General features: G+C 35.7%; 1 protein-coding gene and 1 pseudogene across 2 annotated transcripts in view; one reads left to right on the forward strand and one right to left on the reverse strand.

Moving 5' to 3' along the window:
• LOC110595991 overlaps nt 1-305 on the forward strand; it is a 10,292-nt pseudogene extending 9,987 nt beyond the window's left edge.
• Nucleotides 1-19,580, reverse strand: part of BTAF1 (B-TFIID TATA-box binding protein associated factor 1) — a 100,197-nt gene that overhangs the window by 63,043 nt on the left and 17,574 nt on the right. For both annotated transcript variants that reach the window (XM_008062188.2, XM_021714540.1), the window contains 11 exons: nt 18,167-18,313; nt 15,526-15,689; nt 13,260-13,396; nt 10,222-10,351; nt 9,881-9,949; nt 8,683-8,772; nt 8,019-8,114; nt 7,746-7,922; nt 5,202-5,342; nt 4,235-4,359; nt 1,740-1,860 (listed from right to left, as the gene is read on the reverse strand). In XM_008062188.2, the coding sequence (XP_008060379.2) occupies nt 1,740-1,860; nt 4,235-4,359; nt 5,202-5,342; nt 7,746-7,922; nt 8,019-8,114; nt 8,683-8,772; nt 9,881-9,949; nt 10,222-10,351; nt 13,260-13,396; nt 15,526-15,689; nt 18,167-18,313 (1,397 nt within the window). The remainder of the gene's footprint in view (nt 1-1,739; nt 1,861-4,234; nt 4,360-5,201; nt 5,343-7,745; nt 7,923-8,018; nt 8,115-8,682; nt 8,773-9,880; nt 9,950-10,221; nt 10,352-13,259; nt 13,397-15,525; nt 15,690-18,166; nt 18,314-19,580) is intronic.

Genomic DNA, 19,580 nt, shown 5'->3' on the forward strand with positions numbered 1-19,580 from the left:
ACCCCCATGGCCTGTGGGCCTCAACAAGGGCCACAAGGTGACAAGAACGTGAGCAAGCCGAGGCACAGGCGCTGCCACGGGCGCCTGACCAAGCTCACCAAGTTCGTGCCGGACGTGATCCAGGAGGTGTGCGGCTTCGCCCTCTAGGAGCGCGGGCCATGGAGCTGCCCAAGGTCTCCAAGGACAAGTGGGTGCTCAAGTTCATCCAGAAGCAGGTGGGGACGCACACCCGCGCCAAGAGAAAGCTCAAGGAGCTGAGCAACGTGCTGGCTGCCACAAGGAAGGCGGCGGCCAAGAAGGACTGAGCCCCGGCCCCAATAAAAAGGCTCGGTGGCTCAGCCTGTGATTCCACGCCTTTGGGAGGCTGAGGTGAGTGGATTGCCTGAGCCCGCGGGTTCGAGACCCGCCTGGGCAGTGAGACCTCATCTCTCCAATAAATTAAAAAATCAGCCGGGCGTGGTAGCGCATGCCTGTAATTCCGGCTACTCGGAAGGCTGAGGCGGAAGGATTGCCGGAGCCCAGCGGGTCGAGGCTGCGGTGGCCGGGAGCGGCCACTGCACTCCAGTCTGGGCCACAGAGTGAGACTCCAACTCAAAAAAAAAAAAAAAATTAATGCTATATATTAAAAGAGAACTATGTGAAAGGAAAAAATGTGGTAACTTCAGGAGATCTATATAAAGTGAATTTAAGAACACATCAAAAACATTTAGGCAAAAATCACAAAATTAAAGTAAAAATGAAACAAAAACCAATAACAACCCATGCTAGTCATATATCAGCCCATGCCTGATCAACTAAGAATTAAAAAACATCTGTTGTTCTTCAGAAAAAATTATGATTAGACAAAACCAAAAGGATAATGCAAAACAAAAATTACACAAATTTATTCACAGAAATCCAATACTATATCATGCTACAGATTAAAGCAAGTCTACAACAGGATATTCCTCAGTCACATGGGAATGCATAATTAGTGAACACAAAAGAAGCATTTATTCATGCAATAATCTACTGTCTAAAAAAATTAAGCCTGTTTTTTAAAGATAATTGACCAAACTATAGTATCTATGTATAACAGCATGTAAAAAAGAATGGATTTCTTACTGATATTTCCCTAAATTCTTCGTATTTTGTTTGACCTATTTAAAAATCAGGAATGTGAAACCTTTTAAAAAGAAGGCAAGGATTCCTCAGTTCACCAGACTCCACTTACATAGTGATAGTACCCGAATCATATCTGTAGACATTTCAATGTAGACTCCTGAGTATATTATCTTAAAAATATCAAGCTCTTAAGATTGAGTAAGCCTTAAGAGAAGATAAGAGTCTGGGAATTCCATGCTAAATCTTTAAGAGTTGTACTTCAGAGCTTCAAATGTAGCCTTCTCTAACCTGAGATGGGTTCTCTCAACCACTCAATTGTCAACCATACAGACAAAAAGCAAGCAAAGGCTGAATAACATGTCTCTGACAGGAAAGGACTATTCAATCAGTCTTTCATTCCTGAGGTCCTCCTATGTGTTAAGCACTATTCCAAGTGCTGAGAATACAACCTAGAACAAAATATTAAAATGTTTCTGTCCTCACAGTGATTATATTCTTATGTGTCTACATGGTTATCACATCACTTCTACTTGATTTCTGTATATTTAGCAAGGGTAAGCTAATGGTTAGGTTTATTTTATAAAAATAACTTATATAGGTTTTCAAGATTGCTACACATAGTTATTAGTTCTTACCTGGTCCTGTGTTGATAATAACGTAAACAGAGTTTCCAATGCTGCTCTTCGAACTGATGATATAGTGTGATGCAAAAAAGGCCAGACTCGTGGAACTAAAACTGTGAGTGACTGTTGAATACTAATAAAGAAGACACATATTAATCTTAACTTATTCTCAGCTGAAACTCTGTAGATACATTATCTAAATATATTCTCATGTGGACCTAATGATGCTGACATCAAGTAATTTTTTGATGAAAATAAACTCTAAAAAGATAATACAATTTTCATATGAACGTTCACTTAACACTGTCATTCAAAACTGTTATTATAGCACCAGAATGGCCAGAGCAAACTCAGTTATAAAGAAGGGTAGAAATGCTAATATTAGGTTCTTCTATGGCACTAATGCCATGAATTACCTTTATCAAGTTAGAACTTTCCAATATAACTGCCTTTGTAATTCTTATTCAGGAAAATGGGACATATATCCTAGCTGGAAGTCAATCTACATAATCAGGATTGCTCACCCTCACTTCTTCCCCACGGCTAATCCCAGTGGATAGATGCACATAACTTCCATTTCCCTTTGGGCCATCTCTGTCACATATCAAATAAGCAAGAGGGGGTATGGTAGGAACTTTGAAATTTATCATACTGGCTTAGCATTATGAAGTTAGGAAAACTCAAATTCCTTCCTTCTCACAGATCACGTTTTAAATGGGGAAGTAATCAAGCCAAGTCTATGTGAACTTGGACCATAGTATTCCTATCACATTCATAAGTCATTTATAAAAGTTACCTAGAATTAGGAAATTATTCATGTAGGACTTGAAATATGCACCTCTACAGAAAAAGGCATGAAGAAAAAAGTATATGCCAGTGTAACTTTTTATCTAGCTTTTGTGATTATTCTCAGGAGGTCTTTTAACACTATTTTCATTACTTGCAGGTTTGTATGAACATTACGTCTTACACTGACTTACACATTTAGTAAATTTTACTTATAAAATTCTAATTTAAACGCATGCACACACAGACATAAAAGACTTAAAATACATGAAAGCATTATAACAAGGTCTTGTTAATAGTGTAACTGTTCATGCTCTGAATGACATGCTGCATTTCTTCTTACATAAGCTGGAAAGTATCTGCCAAATATCACAACATATTAAGCAAATTTTCTAAGAGGTAATTTTGAAACAGAAAAAGAGGGAAAACTACATTATTTCACATTGAATCAACAGAATTTTCACTACATTTTTTCATTTTCTTACATTATCTAGCTTTTCTGACATCATTCACTAGGGCCAATACGGCTAATTTCTTTTAAAATAAAGGTTTTATTGGATCCCAGGCACATTCATTCCTTTTTGTATTATCTATGGTTGTATTCACACTACAGTGACAAAGTTGAGTCATTTTGACAAACTGTGTGGCTCACAAAGCAAAAATATTAATTATTTGGGCCTTCATAGGAAGCTTACCAATCTCCGATTTTTGCAACTTAAAAGCCCCTGCATTTTGCAGCTTTATTAAAGAGGGCTTTCACATAGATTAACTCATTTAATTTGTACAGCTTTCATTAGTAACAGAAGCACCTGAAAATTATGAAATCCTATAGCTGCATTACCACTTCAAATTTTCTCCTCCTTTGCTTTTACGGGCATTTATTTTGCTCTTCTACTTATGGGCTGTCCTGCAACCTAAATTTAGCTTTAAAGCATTACCGCTAGATCAGTACTGGCTGAGACATTCTCTACATGTTTTTCACACATATATGGTTTTCACTGGAACACTCTCTCACAGAGCCAGAAATCATTTATAATCAGAATCATATGAACATTCACTGAATACTCTCACTAGAATAAGAACAATAATCTTCCCATCTGTGAATTTTCTGAAGTTGCATAATAATTTTGTCTTCTCTATCTCTAAGGACACAAAAATATCCAGGAGCCAGTATAAAAGGTACTGAACTTCAGGACAGGAAAATTGGTGACAATTTAAATTTTTAGTTTATGCTTCTGGCTTTACCCGATCTCTGCCTTTGGACATCATATTACCTTATTATGTATTCCCTTTCTGATGAGTAATCAAGAACAAGAGCTGAAGAAATGAACATTACAAGGAAAAAGTTCACAGATGGGCAAGTTTTTAGAAAATGCAAAGCTGATATTCAATGACAATTTTATTAAATGTCATGAAGGTAAACTTCTATGTTCTGGGGCTAGAGCTGGAAATAATATTCTTTATATTTCTAAAGTAAACAACTGTAGGATAAATAAGATGATAAATTATATAACTGAAGTAACTCAAGGGTAAGCTTCTGCCCCAAGTACGCTGGTGGTTAGAGAGTAAATTAGAAAAGACCTCCTGAAAATAGTAGCCGTTGACATCCCCAACTTACAGCACTATTCTTAAAGGTGCTAAGATACTGTATGTTTAGGTTTAATTATCTGGAAAGGTATGCAAAGGCTTTCTACTTTATTCCATTAACTAGAAATAATTACCTGCATTGCTGGACCTGAGGATAAGTTAACAAGGATGAAAGGAGAGTCATAATACTATTTGTTGAAGCTGTTAGATCATCCAGTTCCAGAAGAGCATCCCACAATGTATTTATAATGAATGGTACCTAGAAAATCAGTTTTCAAGAAAACGCTATCAATTTTACACAAAACATTCATAAGATCTGCCAAACTGTATCTCAGGAGTCTCTATTGATTCAACAACACATGCAGTTCCAAAGACCTTGGGCAGCACCAGTTTTGAGCAAAGTTAAGGAAAAGGCATTATTTGCCTTTAACAAGCCTCTATCTCTAGTTTTAATGCTTGTCAACTTCACTTTGGCATTTCTCTTTCTAACCAGGCTCATAATGGGCAAGAAAATTCATAAAATAATTAATAGCCAATACTCTACTGTGTATAAAAAACTAAACTCTGAGAACAATAGAGTAAGGAGTCACAAAACACGTCCCTCTATGTAAAGCAATTTTAGTGTATTTAAAATGGTATTACCCATCATGGAAAAACAAATCTAGTTTTTGAGTTCTTAAAATACTGCTTGCTATACTTCCAACTTTGTACTTTGGTTTTGATAATAAAATGCAAATTCAACTAGATCTTAAAAGAGATACTTCAAAAAATGAGACCAGATTAAACACCCCAAAACTAAAATCAAAACAATCAAAAATCCAATATATCTCAAAGTCAGAAGTAAAATAAAGAAGAAATGGCTGCTTTCTCCTCAGGGACATTCCCAATACATTATGTACACGAAGGGAAAGTGGATAAATGGACACAATTCGATCTTCCAAAGGACGATATATGATCAAGATTGCATGCATCAGAGGGTTGTCTGTCAAAAGAAACTTTAGGATGAAGAAGAAAAAAAGTACTCAGTGTATTTCCTACTACTCTATTATTCCAAATATAAGCAAGTTCTACAGGAAGAAAATGTGAAAATATTTAATGTACCTTTGGTGTCTGAAGGTAGACAAGACTTTCTACTACAGGCACTAATGATGCTGCAGCAACAGCTCTGACATCGTCATCCAGATCCTGGAGTCCTTCAATTATTCTAGTTAAAACTTTAGGCAATAAAGTATTAATTACATCCTGTAAAACAGCACATGAAAACAAATTAATTTCCTATAGTACCATTATTGCGGTTAAACATTTTAAAATTAAATTTGCCACATGACAGCATAAACTTCAGTATTTACAATCATGTGTTACTTAACAACAGGGATACATACTGAGAAATGCACTAGGCGACTCTGTCATTGTGGGAACATCAAGCTTACTTATACAAGCCTAGATGATACAGTCTGCACCACTCCTAGGCTATATAGTAGAGCCTATCACTCCTAGGCTGCAAAACTGTACAACATGTTGCTGTACTAAATACCGTAGGCAACTGCAACACAATTAAGTATAAATTTATGCCTATCAAAACATAGAAAAGGTACAGTAAAAATAAAGTATTACAATCTTATGGGACCACCATCATAAATGTGGTCCATTGCTGACCAAAATTTTGCAGTGACTATATTTATTTTGAAAGAATCAAGCAGAAAAAAATAACATCACTAGAAGCCTGCGTAACTAATCCCACTTGAAAAAATACTACAATGGCATCATTTAGTGTATTATTTTATGTGACTTAAAAAGGCAGAGCACGTTTTACAGGTAAGACTATGAATTCTGTGTGAGCTCGCGTGCACACACTCACACACCCCCCCTAGAACCTTGGCTTCCATTGCTCATTCAATGCCACTGAGAACCAAAGGAAGTATGAGAAAAGAGGGAAAGAAAAGCTATACCTCCTGCTTCTCATTACTCTAATTTAACAACTTTTTCATTTCCCCCAACAGAACCAGCCCCTAGAAGCTAATTCTGTGATCATACACTTGGAATGAAATAGGAATAACATTTCTTTTTTCTTTTTTGGGGAGGGTGGTAGATAACATTTCAACAACTGTAAGGTGTTTTCCACTTCCTTGTAATTCTGCTGCTCTCTACAGAGGCTGGAGGACAGGATATAGAAAAAAAGGTTTTGTGATGGGGGCTGGGATAGGAGGGGGTGGCTGCCAAGGAAAGAGACTAAAAGGATTAGAGAAAGCAAGGAAGGAAACAGAGGGAGATAAGAGTTGAAGAGAGGGCTTGGGTCTATGGGCAGAATCAGAAGAGAATGTTTTGTTGCTTTATCTTAAAAAATAAAAATAAAAGACAACCTCAGAAAACTTCAAAAAGCCCATGAGATTGCCACATAGGCAACATAGGGACAGAAAGGAAGGCTCCAATTTGTTATGTAGTGAACAAGAGAAAAGAAGAAAAGTTGGTACAAAGCATTAAGCAGTCATAATGGACAGTGAGAAGGGTAGGTCAACCTCAGAGGCCCTGGAAATGCTGGTCCAGTCTAGAAAATATTCAAGAAAATTAAACTTGTAAGAAAAGTCTTGGTCTCTCTCTAGCTCCTCATTCATAATCTTTCCTTTGCTTCTACGCCTCTTCTCTCTCCTCAACAGTCACACTCTGCTGGCACCATTATCCTCAGGGTTAAGACAACTGTTTGTGTAAGTCCCTAATTCTATCACCAGATCTATCATCAGGAAGCAGAGGGGAAAGGCGATGTTTTACTGATTATATTCAAATTCTGAATCAAATATGTCCAAAGAAATGTTCTATGTTCTACACAGATTACATAGCACTTTTAGTTTAATAAAAGACTTCAGATATATTATAAATGAAATAGGCTTTTGTGAGCCAATCTAGGAACTGAATTTCTAGCCAGAACATGAGAACCACTGTACCAGAGTTCCCAATGACCTTCCAAGAGAAAATAAATGCTCCTAAGTAGGAGAATATGAGCATGGGGAGATCACTTGACATTACAATAAGCACTGGACTATAAAACATACCACCTAGTTTTTAGTTCTGGTACCAACCCTAACTAGTTTTGCAACCTTGAGCAAGGTATCTAATTTTTCAGAACTTAACTCCCTATATGAAAGAAGACTACCTCCATTTTCTTTTTATAAACTTTGTTATAAAAGATAAAAGAAAACATTGACAGTTAATGTGAGAAGTACATGGCCACATAGGCAAGAAAACAGCTATTCCAAAACTTACTATGTTTCCTGAGGTAAATTTCATGTCTCCTCCGCTATACTATGTACACTGCATAACATGGCACTGGGCCGTACAGCCCTGAATACCCCTGTATTCAGTATTTGAGTTAAAAGTTATCCAAATCATGGAAAATACAAAATTAGTTGCAGCAATAAATAGAAAAATCTTTGACCTTAAAGCACAAATAATGTAACTAACCACCTTTTAATTTATACTTGAATTCTTATGAACACCATCTGTCTCTATGACACTGTCTCAAGAAGGTAAATCTTGAAGGACTGGATTCTTTGTAACACTAAAAATCTAGGGTCGTTTTGTGTAACCAGTGGAAGTAAACACAGAAGAAAGAAACCTTCCCATGTATGCTTCGAAAACTAAAGTATTTACCTGTCGAACTGCCAAAGCATATTTTATTCCCAGCAGACCACCATGTCTAACTTCCCACTGTTCTTGTGTAAGTAATTTTAGCAGCACATCCACAGTCTTATGAACTCCTGTTTCATTCATGTGTTTTAAAACCACACCTAATGTCTGAGCACAAGTTTCACGAACTGGTGCTACAACCTACAAGCAAAAAAGGAAGAAAATTCATATTTGCAAAAAACTTTTTTGTAGAATTTGAAATCAGACTGTGCAAAGTCATCCTTAGGTGATACTTACTTCATCAGAAACAAAGTCTCCAAATCTATCTAACGCAAAAACACAAAGGAGTCTAATAACCAAGTCTTCCAACCACTCTTGATGCTGCTGAATCATCTGTCAAAACATAGTAATTTTTTAAAACAAAGATGACACTTTGTACTGGGGATTGGGTAGACACCTTAGGTTCAAAATAGAAAGTGAAATATTGAGACAGATTATTTTAGTTGTAGGAACAATAATCAAAAAATAGAAAAGTCCCAATTACTAGCTTTAAGATTACACATATTCTCTTTGATCATGAATTTGATTCAGACATGCTACTTCAAAATTCATAAAGCTCATGGGTTCTAGTATGTTACTTACACTCCAAGAGAAATGAAGAAACTAATTACTTAGGGCTACTCTGATATCAAGTATGCCTGTCATGTATCTACTATCCATCCTATCATCAGTGTCTCCATGCTATACCAGTTATGTTGCCCACTGACCTCTCAAGTAACCTCTTATTCATCTTAGTCTACTTTCCAATACATTGCATTGTATTCACCTTCCCATATTTCTTCCTTTTTTTCTTTTTAAATCACTCATTCCTACTTCATGGCACACACTCTTGTTACTTTCCTACACTGAAAAAAGGCCAACTATTGATACTTGGTATTAACTGCTGCATTAATACACTTACCTCTTCTAAAGTGCTGTCTCCCATTTTACCACCACTTTTCCCATGAGCTTTAAGAATTTCCCTAAGTCCAGTGCCTGCACCATGTCGAACCTAAAAAGAACCAAGCAGCTAATATCAGAGGTTAAATGTTTAAGAAGCAAAGTTTAACTTTTCTTTAATATGAAATACTGAATTTTTAAAAGTAATTAGAATAAACTATTGGTACTTTACAAGAATGCATTTTTCTTCAACTACCCAAGAAGAATTTTATATATGAATTTCACAACTTTTTGGGCTATTCAGAATTTTTTTTTAAATCAAGCAAGTAAATAGTTATTCCCAAATCCTTCTGAGATATAAATCCACATGGCTGTCACTCCCCTACCTGCATTCAGCGCTATCCACAGCAAGGGAGAGAAAAGAAAATTATCATATATTGTTCTTTATAGTCCCAACACTAATATTTTCAAAACATATGCATCAAAATTAAGCTTCAAAGCTACAGCGAAAAGTGCCAAAAGAAGACAACACTAATAAAATGCCTCATAACTAATGTTTCAGTGCAGCCCTGGAGATAAGTCATCTTTCTTACAGAAGGTGAGGATATTTTCTGCAATGTCACCTGGAAGGGATAAGAACAGGTCACTGACACTCTGCCCACCAATTAAGACCCCATTTGAGTTCAGACTTGAATAAACAGAAGTACATCAAATAGAAAGGCCACTAAAATATAGTCTGAAGCATTGTTTTTTAAACTTCCCAGAGGCCAATCAAAGGGAAACAGAATGATTTGAAACTGACAACCCTCAACTGTAACCAGAAGAACTTCACTCTTTCATTCTTCTACATATTGGGACCTGTCCAAGATCTCCTCTGAAGATTAGAGGCTAAAAAGCTAGTTTGGGAACTACTACTCTTGATCAAACTATTCAGTCCCAAAGGAAAGGAAGTAATTTTTATTGCCTGGGAGAGATATGTAAGCCTTTAGATTACAGCTAAAAGAACGAAAAGAAATAAATGATTTACTATAGAATTTGATTTAAAAGATATGAAAAGTGAAAATCAGTCTAAAGTTTTCTAAACAGGCAAATGATATGGCATGCCCCGAGTCCTGAGACAGACACAGAAGAGGAATCCTAACCACGTGTATTGTTCTTGTTGTTGTTCCCTTCATTAGCACAGAAAACAGCTGAGAGAAACTATAATGAAGAAATCTTACCTCCCAGGAGGGATTAAAAAGGTCATTGCAAAGTTCTTCACAAAAGCTTTCCAAAGGCCATTCATTTGTCTGAATAAGAAAAATAGAATGGTTACTCTTTCAAAAGGTCTACTTTACTCTTACAATTTAAGTAATTCAATAAACAATTTTTATTTGTAGGCCTAGTAATAAGGTCTTTACAATTTTTAATAATTAAGATTTTTTTACTAATAAAGTAAAAATACAAGATTTTTACTAATAAAATGTCTCAATCAACAGATTATTCAATAGTTTCTACTGATGCATTTGTTAGAAAAAATTATAAATAATTCAATGGACACTTTAGAGTAGTTCAATAGTACCTCTTCAATTAAGGAAGAACTGTCTGGAACATTATCAATCAAAACTTTGGAATCATTTGCAGATTGGTTAATAACAACATTTGCTATTTTCCGTCTCTTTTCTTCTGGCTCCCCATCAGTGCTATCATTGCTAAAAAATAAATGTCACCATTTTAAAAATGAATAAAGGATAATGTGAACCACAATGAATAAAATGAATAAAGGATAATGTGAATCACAATGAATATAAGAGAATCTATCATTTGAACAGATGTTTTATCATATTCTGCGTATATGATTTATGTTAATATCTCATGTGTCAAATAACTAAGATTCATTGCTTAAAATTTTTGAACAAAATATATCCTAACTACGCCAAGTCAGTGAATTCTTCCTTCCATATCAAGATCTCAAATCTAATCATTTTTCCTTGCCTCTCTACAATCAGCTTCCCTCCTTTTTAATTTTAAACTTCCTTGGTCCAATAACCTAAACCTGACCCAGCACAACAATAACTTTTAAAGACTTTAGTACAATAGAGAAAACTAATATGCTGAGCAATACAGTGTAATCTTACTAGTGCTTGAAAATTATTATAGAACAATAAGACAACTGATTGATTAAAAAAAGCATACGAAACATTTGAGGAAATGTTATTTGATGACTTAAAGACCAAAAATATTGAAGCTAGCCTAATAACAAAATACTGCAAAGGAGAGGACAAGTAAAACTACTTTTTTTTAGATGGAGTCTCACTCCATCAGCCAGGCTGGAGTGCAGTGGCACGCTCACAGACACCCCAGCATCAACCTGCTGGGCTCCGGTGATCCTTCCGCCTCAGCCTTCCAAGTAGCTGAAACTACAGGCGTGCGTTACCACGCCCGGTTAAGTTTTTATTTATTGTAGAGATGAGGTCTTACCAAGTTGCCTGGGTTGGTCTCGAGCCCGTGGGCTCAGGCAATCTACTTGTCTCGGCCTCCCAAAGTGCTAGGATTCCAGGCTGAGCCTCTGAGCCTGGCCCAGTAAAACTACTTTTATTCAGTATTAAAAGAAAAATGAGCACATTTTAATGCATTTACAACATTATTTTCTGTAAATATTTTCCCTCTCTCTCTGTCTTAGTAGTGTGATTTATTTGGCCAAACATCTTTTCAGTAAGGTATAAAAACAATCTGAGCCTTCCTAGCCTCATCCCTACTACTCATCCTTTAATTCTCTCCACATTGGTTGGCCACCTTACATCCTTGAGCTTGCCAGGCATGTTTCTACTCTCAGGCGTTTGCCCTTGTCATTCCTCTATTTGGAAAATCTTTTACTAGACATTCACAGGACTAGTGCCCTCATTTCTTTCGGATCTTTACTCTAAAGTCATCTCTGTGAAGCCCTCCCAGACCATTCTACCTAAAATGTCATGCTTTACTACCCAAAACACACTTTACATGTTACTTTCTTGTTTTATTTTCTTTCTTCTCTTAACCCTTATCATTGATATGATCTACATTTATATATTCATATATGTACTTGCAAAAAACATTTCACTTATTTATTTCTCATCTTTCTTTCCCTCTGGAATTTATGTTCCAAAGGCAGAAATTCTTATCTATTTATTTGTTCACACATTCTCAAGGCCTAGAACAGTACCTGGCAAATAAAATGTATTTAATAAATATTTGTGAAATTAATGATTCATGAACTCTGAAAAAATAAGGTCTAATATTTCCAACACTCAAATCTTTAGGTAAAAGTGCCTGTATGAGTAAAAACCAGTAGATATACTTATTAGGTTACTGTATTACCCTAATGAGCTATAACTTTTTAAAAAACTCCATAGTTAAAAAGCTCAATGAAGCGTTTACACTTAAAAACAATCCCAAATACAAATTTCTACCAAGTAGCTGCTTATTATTTATCCTCTTTTGTGCCTACCTTTTAAACAAACACCAAACACTGTATAGTTTTAGGTAACGAAAAGAGCAACAAAAAAATTCTGTCATCTGCAAATCTGATCTTCACATGCTTTTTATTAATTTATCATTTACTCAAATAAATCTTGAACATCACCAAAGATCCTGACTTAATAGATCCAAATGGGGCCCAAGAATACACATTTTAACAAGCCCCTCAAGGAGCATGTGATGGAAGTAGTTTTGAACGACAGTTTGAGAAATCTGCTCCAAGCCAAGCACAGCTATCACTTTTATTAACTCATTAAAAAACTGAAGACAATGACTTAACCAACAGAGTTCTTTTCTACAACAGGATAAAGCAAGCAAGCCTAGATTATTATCCGCTATTTAGCACAGCCCCAGCTTAAGGAACAGTTGATGTAATACCAAGGCAATACTTCTCACTTTACTAATGTAATGTTTTAACTTATGGTCCTTAACCAGTTCTCTGATTTCTTTCTCTACTACTTTTCTATCTACTCATCCCAGTCATTCAGTACTTCTGTGTTTTTGGGTTTTTTTTTTTTTAACTATTCTAGGATTAAGAAATGTTTTCTACTTTACAGATCTTCAGCCCTCATTCAGAGCTGATAATTAGTATGAAAAAAAAATCTGGGCTAGGCACAGTGGTTCATGCCTGTAGTCCCAGCACTTTGGGAGGCTGAGGCAGGAAGATGGTTCGAGGCCAGGAGTTCAACACAGCTTGGGCAACACAGTGAGACCCTGTCTCTACAAAAAATAAAAAAAAATCAGCCAGGTATGGTGGTGCATGCCTATAGTCCCAGCTACTCAGGAGGCTGAGGCGGGGGATCTCTTGAGCTCAAGAGTTGGAGGCTACAGTGAGTTGATTGCACCACTGCATATCTGCCTGGGTGAGAGAGCAAGACCCCATCTCTCAAAAAATACAAAAAGGACTGCACATGTGGATTTTCCTGGAAAGTGGTCTTAGTCTCTAGTAACAATAAATACTCTCTGACAATTGAACAAGACAACCCAAACAGTATTTCCCAACCAAACTTAATGTCAGCAAAATGTTGTTATCAATCAAGCAGGCACAGATTTAAGCTACACAGCATTATTGTTTTGAGTAAATAAGCAGAAAAAGATTACTACCTCTTCTCATTAGTCTCCACTGCATCCCTGGATCTCTGTTTTGCAAATAACTTGGCCATTCTTTTAGCTTTGTTCTTTTGTCTATTGCTCATTCCTGCTCGAAATTCTGAGTCAATCAATTCAGCTGCCTGAAGAGTCTAAAAGAATACAAGAATGAGTATCAACTTTCGAAGTTAAAATAAACACCTATAGTCTCAGCCTCAGAAGAGGACTAAGTCTATAAATTTCAATATATATATATTGATCACATTCTTTTTTGACAGCCTTGTGCTATTCTGTTGTGTAGCTATACTATAATTTCACTCTTTTCCTCCTCTATTCTTTCAATTCCCAACAAATATCTTAACTTTTTTTTACGCCACAGATGTGGCACAAATGTATAATCCTGATCCAGAGAAGGTTTTAAAGAGTTAAGACTTCAAAACAATCATAATACCAACTAAAAGTTATGAGAATAAATGTCAATAAAAGAAACTGATCATGACCATCTGCTGAAAAAAATAATTATAACCATAGGTGACTGGTCCAGCATGCTACAGTCAACTTAGCCCAAATAACCCTTTCCCATTAACTACTCACTGCCTACTTGTTTTGCTCTTTTCCACTCATGGAGACACTACAAAGACTGTGTGATAGAAATGCTTTAAGCCCAAGTCTAAAAAATCCCTTCCGTTCCTAAGTGTAAAATTCAACTGAAATTAATACCTCTACAACCAATTAGGGTCACTGGTTGTGGCTGTTCTACTTGAAGTCTTGGTCCAAGAACCAGTGACACATACACAAGGCAATAAGCCATAATGAGCCTATGGTTAACAGCTAATACTGAACAACTTCTCCCAAAGGTCCATGATGTACAAGGTCAACCAAACCTGAATCTTACAAACCCCAAATGTGTGTTGCCCATCCCATATCCAACTATTCTGATGTCGACAGCCCACTTTCTCTAATACATCTACCCATTCATTTTCTTATGCCATGTTCAATTACCCACACTGTGATCACATTATTGCATTTTTATTCTACCTAATTTTATTGTTTTTTCCTTATCTTTTATTTATATCTTATGCTTTCCTATCTACCCCATATCTTTCCATTCCTTCAGGTTATAATTATATTTCTGCTTCTTTATTTATATTCTTTCTTTTTTCCCTCTAGTATTTGCTTTTTCTTGTCTGCAGACATTTTTCATCATCACAAGCACTCCTGACCCTAAGAAAAACACACACACATTACAAATTCCAATGGTTTAGAGTACAACTAGTATAAAGGCAAATAGAGCCATTCTCCACTAGCAAAGGAAAAGGTCAAGGAAATGACAAGGGATTCATAACTGCAAAGCAGGAGTTTTTAATGGAGTCCATGAGTCCCTAGAAGGAAATTGGTGAGTAGGGGGAAAAGTACTGAACCCACTGGAATGTAATATTTCATTATATGTGCATCTTTCTGAGGGGAGGGCCACAGCTTCTACTAAAGCTGCAAGAGTATGTGGCATACAAAAAAGAAAAGAAGTACATGTGTGTCCACTGGCAATTGGAATAGGGAAAAAGGAGGAAAAGAGTGAAAGCTCTACAGTCACAAAACAAAAAAACATGAAGTTGCTGAAAAAGAATGTGATCCATCTGTATATACCGGTATATTAAGTGGGAAAAGGTGACTATGGCTTAAAAGGACACATATATACTTGTGAAAATATAGGAGTTTCAGCAAGGATGCATAAGTATTTTAACTTAAAAAGGGTTGCCTAGGGGGCATGGGAAAATGTGTATCCATGAATTACTGGCAAGAAAACTTCTTTATTACCTCACACTGAATATCACTGTTTCTGAGAGGTTTGTCCTGTTCGCAATTAAAAAAGAAAAATGAATCCTAGCTCTAAAGACTTCTATTATCAGCATATCTGACTATGATAGCCCTTACTATCTCTGGCTCTCCCCTCAAACTACTTTTTTTCCTCTACACCAAAGAATAAAAAACAAAACAAAGAAACAAAAAAACTGGAGCTCTAGAATCTTTCAATACTAGTGGCTCTTAAAAGGTCCTCTACAATGTTCATCCAACAATCCCATGTCTGAGAGGTAGGCTGAGCTTCTGTCTCTGAGCCTGTCATTAGAAATCCACTTGAAAAAGATGCTAAATTATGCTGACACTAAGCAGCAATGAGCAAAACTAAGCAAAGCATTTTCTTAAAAATTTAAATTACATAAGCAAAATGAAGCTAATCCTTTCTATTATTACTTGCAATCAAACAACCAAAGGTTTTACCTACAGGTTGTTTGTTAACAAGTGCTGCTGAAGTCGGGGTGTAATCTAGATCTTCATCATTGAAAAGTTCTTCAGTACTCATTCCAATTGCTTCTCCCATATTAAGGCCAAGTTTTTTCTGTAATAGTTTTCGTTGACGTGCTATCCTCTCTTTAGGATCCGCTTCACCTTTAAACAGAAAACAAATACATTTTCCCCAGTTAAGAAGCTTTCAGATCAGACGCGTCTATTTACAGATCAGACGCTATTAAAATAAACAGCTGTTAAAACACTCCTGCCAATAAAACAAACCACACTCACAATAATCTCTGAAAATCCCATAAACTCTATTACCTAATCATGACTGGAAAACAGTGTTCTATCTAACAAAACATTCTAGGAGTTTTTTCCATTGCCCACTGTCAATTAGCAAGTATATATATATAAATAAGATTCATTCCTACAGAAATAAGTTAATCTTATTTTATGGCTATAGCTTGTACCTTCTCTGAAAGATCTAACTAGGCTTAAAAAAAAAAAAATCAAGATTTAACCCAACCCCCCAAAAATCTCAACAAACAAATCCTTATTTCAAGCAGCTAAGACTTGGATTAAAAACTCACCATATTTCTGGTTTAAAGAACTAGAATAGAGTTAGGGGTCATTACAGCACCTGAAAGGTAGAAAGGGAAAACCCAAAAAGAGAAAGCCAGAGAGAAGAAGGTCCAAATTCTGTATAAACTCAGTGCTGATTTGTGAACTGTATGCATGGACAGAGAAGACTCCAAACAATGTAGCGAAAGCTAAAAGCTAAAAGCTAAAGTTGAGATTTCAGCTGTTGCCCACAGCAAAGGAGAATGAGTGCAATTCTGAGTTCTGCCAAATTAAATGCTTCCTAAAACAAGCAAGCAAAAAAACAACAATCTTTGGATGAAAATAACAGAAACCAGTCTGCACAGCATAACATTCATAATGTGCAGGATGCCAGCCAAATTTAACCCACAAAACTATGCAACTGACTGCGAAGGAAACCCAGACTAGCACCTAAAGCTAATCATGCATGGCATCATTCACATATATGTGAGAGACAAACACAGAACAACGCACATTTAAAGAAAACCTAACTATGGAGTTTAAATAAGCACTGCTTGGAAATCTGTGACTTAGCACTAAGTTCCCAAGAAGCTGGAATTCCCAGTCCTGGTTACATATCAGAGTCACTTTTAGGGCTTTTCTTTTAAAAACAATTTCCTAGAACTCTTCACAGATCTAAGATAGCAGAATTTATAAGGTGCAGAGCCAAACATATGTTTTTTAAGTGGCAAAGGTGATAGATACTGTTTTCTACCTTGGGTAAAAAGTCTATTATCTCTGATAATGTACTTAGTAATCTTACTGTTTAGTGATAACTTTTTCCAACAGAAGAGTTTTTGAAAAGAGTTCTTCTACTTCCCTTTTTGGAAAAACTATGATTTTCTGAAACTTAAGCTAATTATCTTCTTGATTCTCTCCAAAAATAATTAAACTATAAATTTTAATAGAAAATACACTAAACAAAATAGAATGGGTATTTGACATTTTTAAAAGATGAACATGAAGATCATTTCAGGATTAATTTAATAGTTAAATGATCTAGGATAGGCTCTCAATGGTGATTAATTTAATTAGCAAAAAAGCAGAACACTGCGCTGTTTTGGTTTTTTAGTCAAAAGGGCAACTTATTTAATTGCAGAAATCCTTCAAAAACATTAACTTTTTCTCCCCACTCCAGGCCACACTCTTAAATGACCAAAACATTTATCGTATATTCAGATACAGTCTTTAAGTTTAAAGATAATGAGACAACTGCCTATTCAAGTTTTATTATTTTATTTTTAGCTTTTGATTTGGACACTAGCATGAGTAGATCCAATAGTATTAGAAACGTGATAAAAATAAAACAATTATACAACCTCTAAAATTTCCAGAATTGTGAAAACATTACCATAATCTGTACTAATCTGATTTTATAATCTATTAAACTAAAGCAGGCCAGGCATGGTGGCTCACGCCCATGATCCCAGCACTATTGGAGGCCAAGGTAGGAGGACTGCCTGACCCCAGGAGTTCAACACCAGCCTGGGCAACACACCAAGAGTTGCTACAAAAAAATTTTAAAAATTAGCAGACATAGTAGCATGCTCCTGTAATCCTTGCTACTTGGGAAGCCAAGGCGGAAGGACCACCAGAGCCCAGGAGGTGGAGGCTGCAGTGAGCTGTGATTGTGCCACTGCACCCCAGTCTGGGCAGTCAAGAGATACCACAATGCAAAAAAAAAAAAACCCCAAACAAACAAACCAACCAAAAAACCTAAGGCTATTGTTAACACTTTGCAATTTCCTTATTACATAATAAGATCATTGCTGACATATTAATAGGTATCAACTAATGCTGTATATACGTAGCACACATTCACTTAAAGGAAGAAAAAGACTCATGTTGTAGCTTTGGGCCAAATACTCTAGCTACCTTCCCCTTCCATAGCATCCCCCAAGCCTGCAAACTTCAGTCAATTTACATTTCATGGCATGTTAGATTATGCATGATTGATGAACAGCATACCAGTGACAAATCAGCTTGAAAACATACGCAAGTTTCAGACTTTCTTCTATATGACTACAACATACCTGATTTTTCATCTTGGACTTCAAATTCTGCACCAGCAGATCCCAAGAGTGATGCACCATGTTGTAACAATCTACATATATCAAATCTGTCAAAATTCAATCGATCTGTAGTAGATGAATCTTCCATAGAATTTTCTGAAGTAGGTTCTATATGAAGTTTAAAAATATAAATTTGACCACATAACCAAAGTGTGGAATGAAAGAAAATAGCATATCATTACTTGGGGTGTGTGGGGAATATTTTAAGAAAAGGGAGAGGAAGTAAAAAAACTACTGTGGATTTATTTATAATCAAGTCTTAGTTATCTGTGAACCAATTACTAAGATGGTGGCTTCTATTTTATAAACTATCAGAATGTTAGTGAGTATATGTATATTTCCGACCATGAAAGCACAATGCCATTTATATGAAGAAATGCATCCTCATGTTGAAATGTGTAAGTATCATGCTGTCTTCATTTACTGTTAGTTTAAAAATACCAAGGCAACAACATGAGTTTATTATAGTGCTAAACTGGAAGACAAAAATATTTATGGAATGTTTAACATGAATAAGACTAATAAGTATCATCCCTCTCTATAGCCGAGGAAGAGGTAGGCCACAAAGTAACCATGCATTCAGCAGGTCTCACGTCCCATATCCTGAGCAAATTGTAATCTCTTGACAAACTGCTAAAATTATATAAGCATCTGAGGCCTAAAAATGTCTGTAAAATGTTCTGTATTCCCCCACAAAAAGGATCTAAAGTTATAAATGTTAAAATATAATTGCTCACTGACTTAATAGTTTTTTTGGCTGGCATTTGCATGCAAACTCATCTTTCCACTAAAGTTAAATTTAGAGGAAACTATTATAAATATTTTAAAGTTTTCTAGCGATGACAAGCAACCTCACTTACTAAAAATTTTAACACTCGGGTAACTAATTTAATGCTTAAAAAAATAGATCTGAGTTGTAGTTTCTTTAATACCAAAATATATGCCAAAGTAAGTGGGAATAATGAGTTGAAAATAAAAGGGTCTTTTCTAAAACCAATGATCACTTCTGGTCAGATATTTCATTTGATGAGATGCCAACAAATAAAGGCAAAAGTTTTAGGAAAGCGAAGACTTATGATAAGAGTGATGTTATCAAAATGAGTTGACAAGGAATCCAGTTGTGTACATATTAAATTCTGACTTAATTAACCCATATACCTTTACAACTTTTCAAAAGTATATAATTTGCTTTTGGACATAACTGCAAGCAATAAGAAAGCACATAACATTTTTTATATTATAAGACATCTAAAGGACACATAAGAAACGTATTAAAAGACTTACTGCTTGAAATATCCATATATCATTTTACTTAAATTTAGAAATTACACTATACTGTTCTCCCAGCAATAAGAAAAAAATATAGACTGTTTCA

Source organism: Carlito syrichta, unplaced genomic scaffold (assembly GCF_000164805.1).
Source record: "Carlito syrichta isolate Samal-C Ts95f unplaced genomic scaffold, Tarsius_syrichta-2.0.1 Scaffold305661, whole genome shotgun sequence".
Lineage (NCBI taxonomy): Eukaryota > Metazoa > Chordata > Mammalia > Primates > Tarsiidae > Carlito > Carlito syrichta.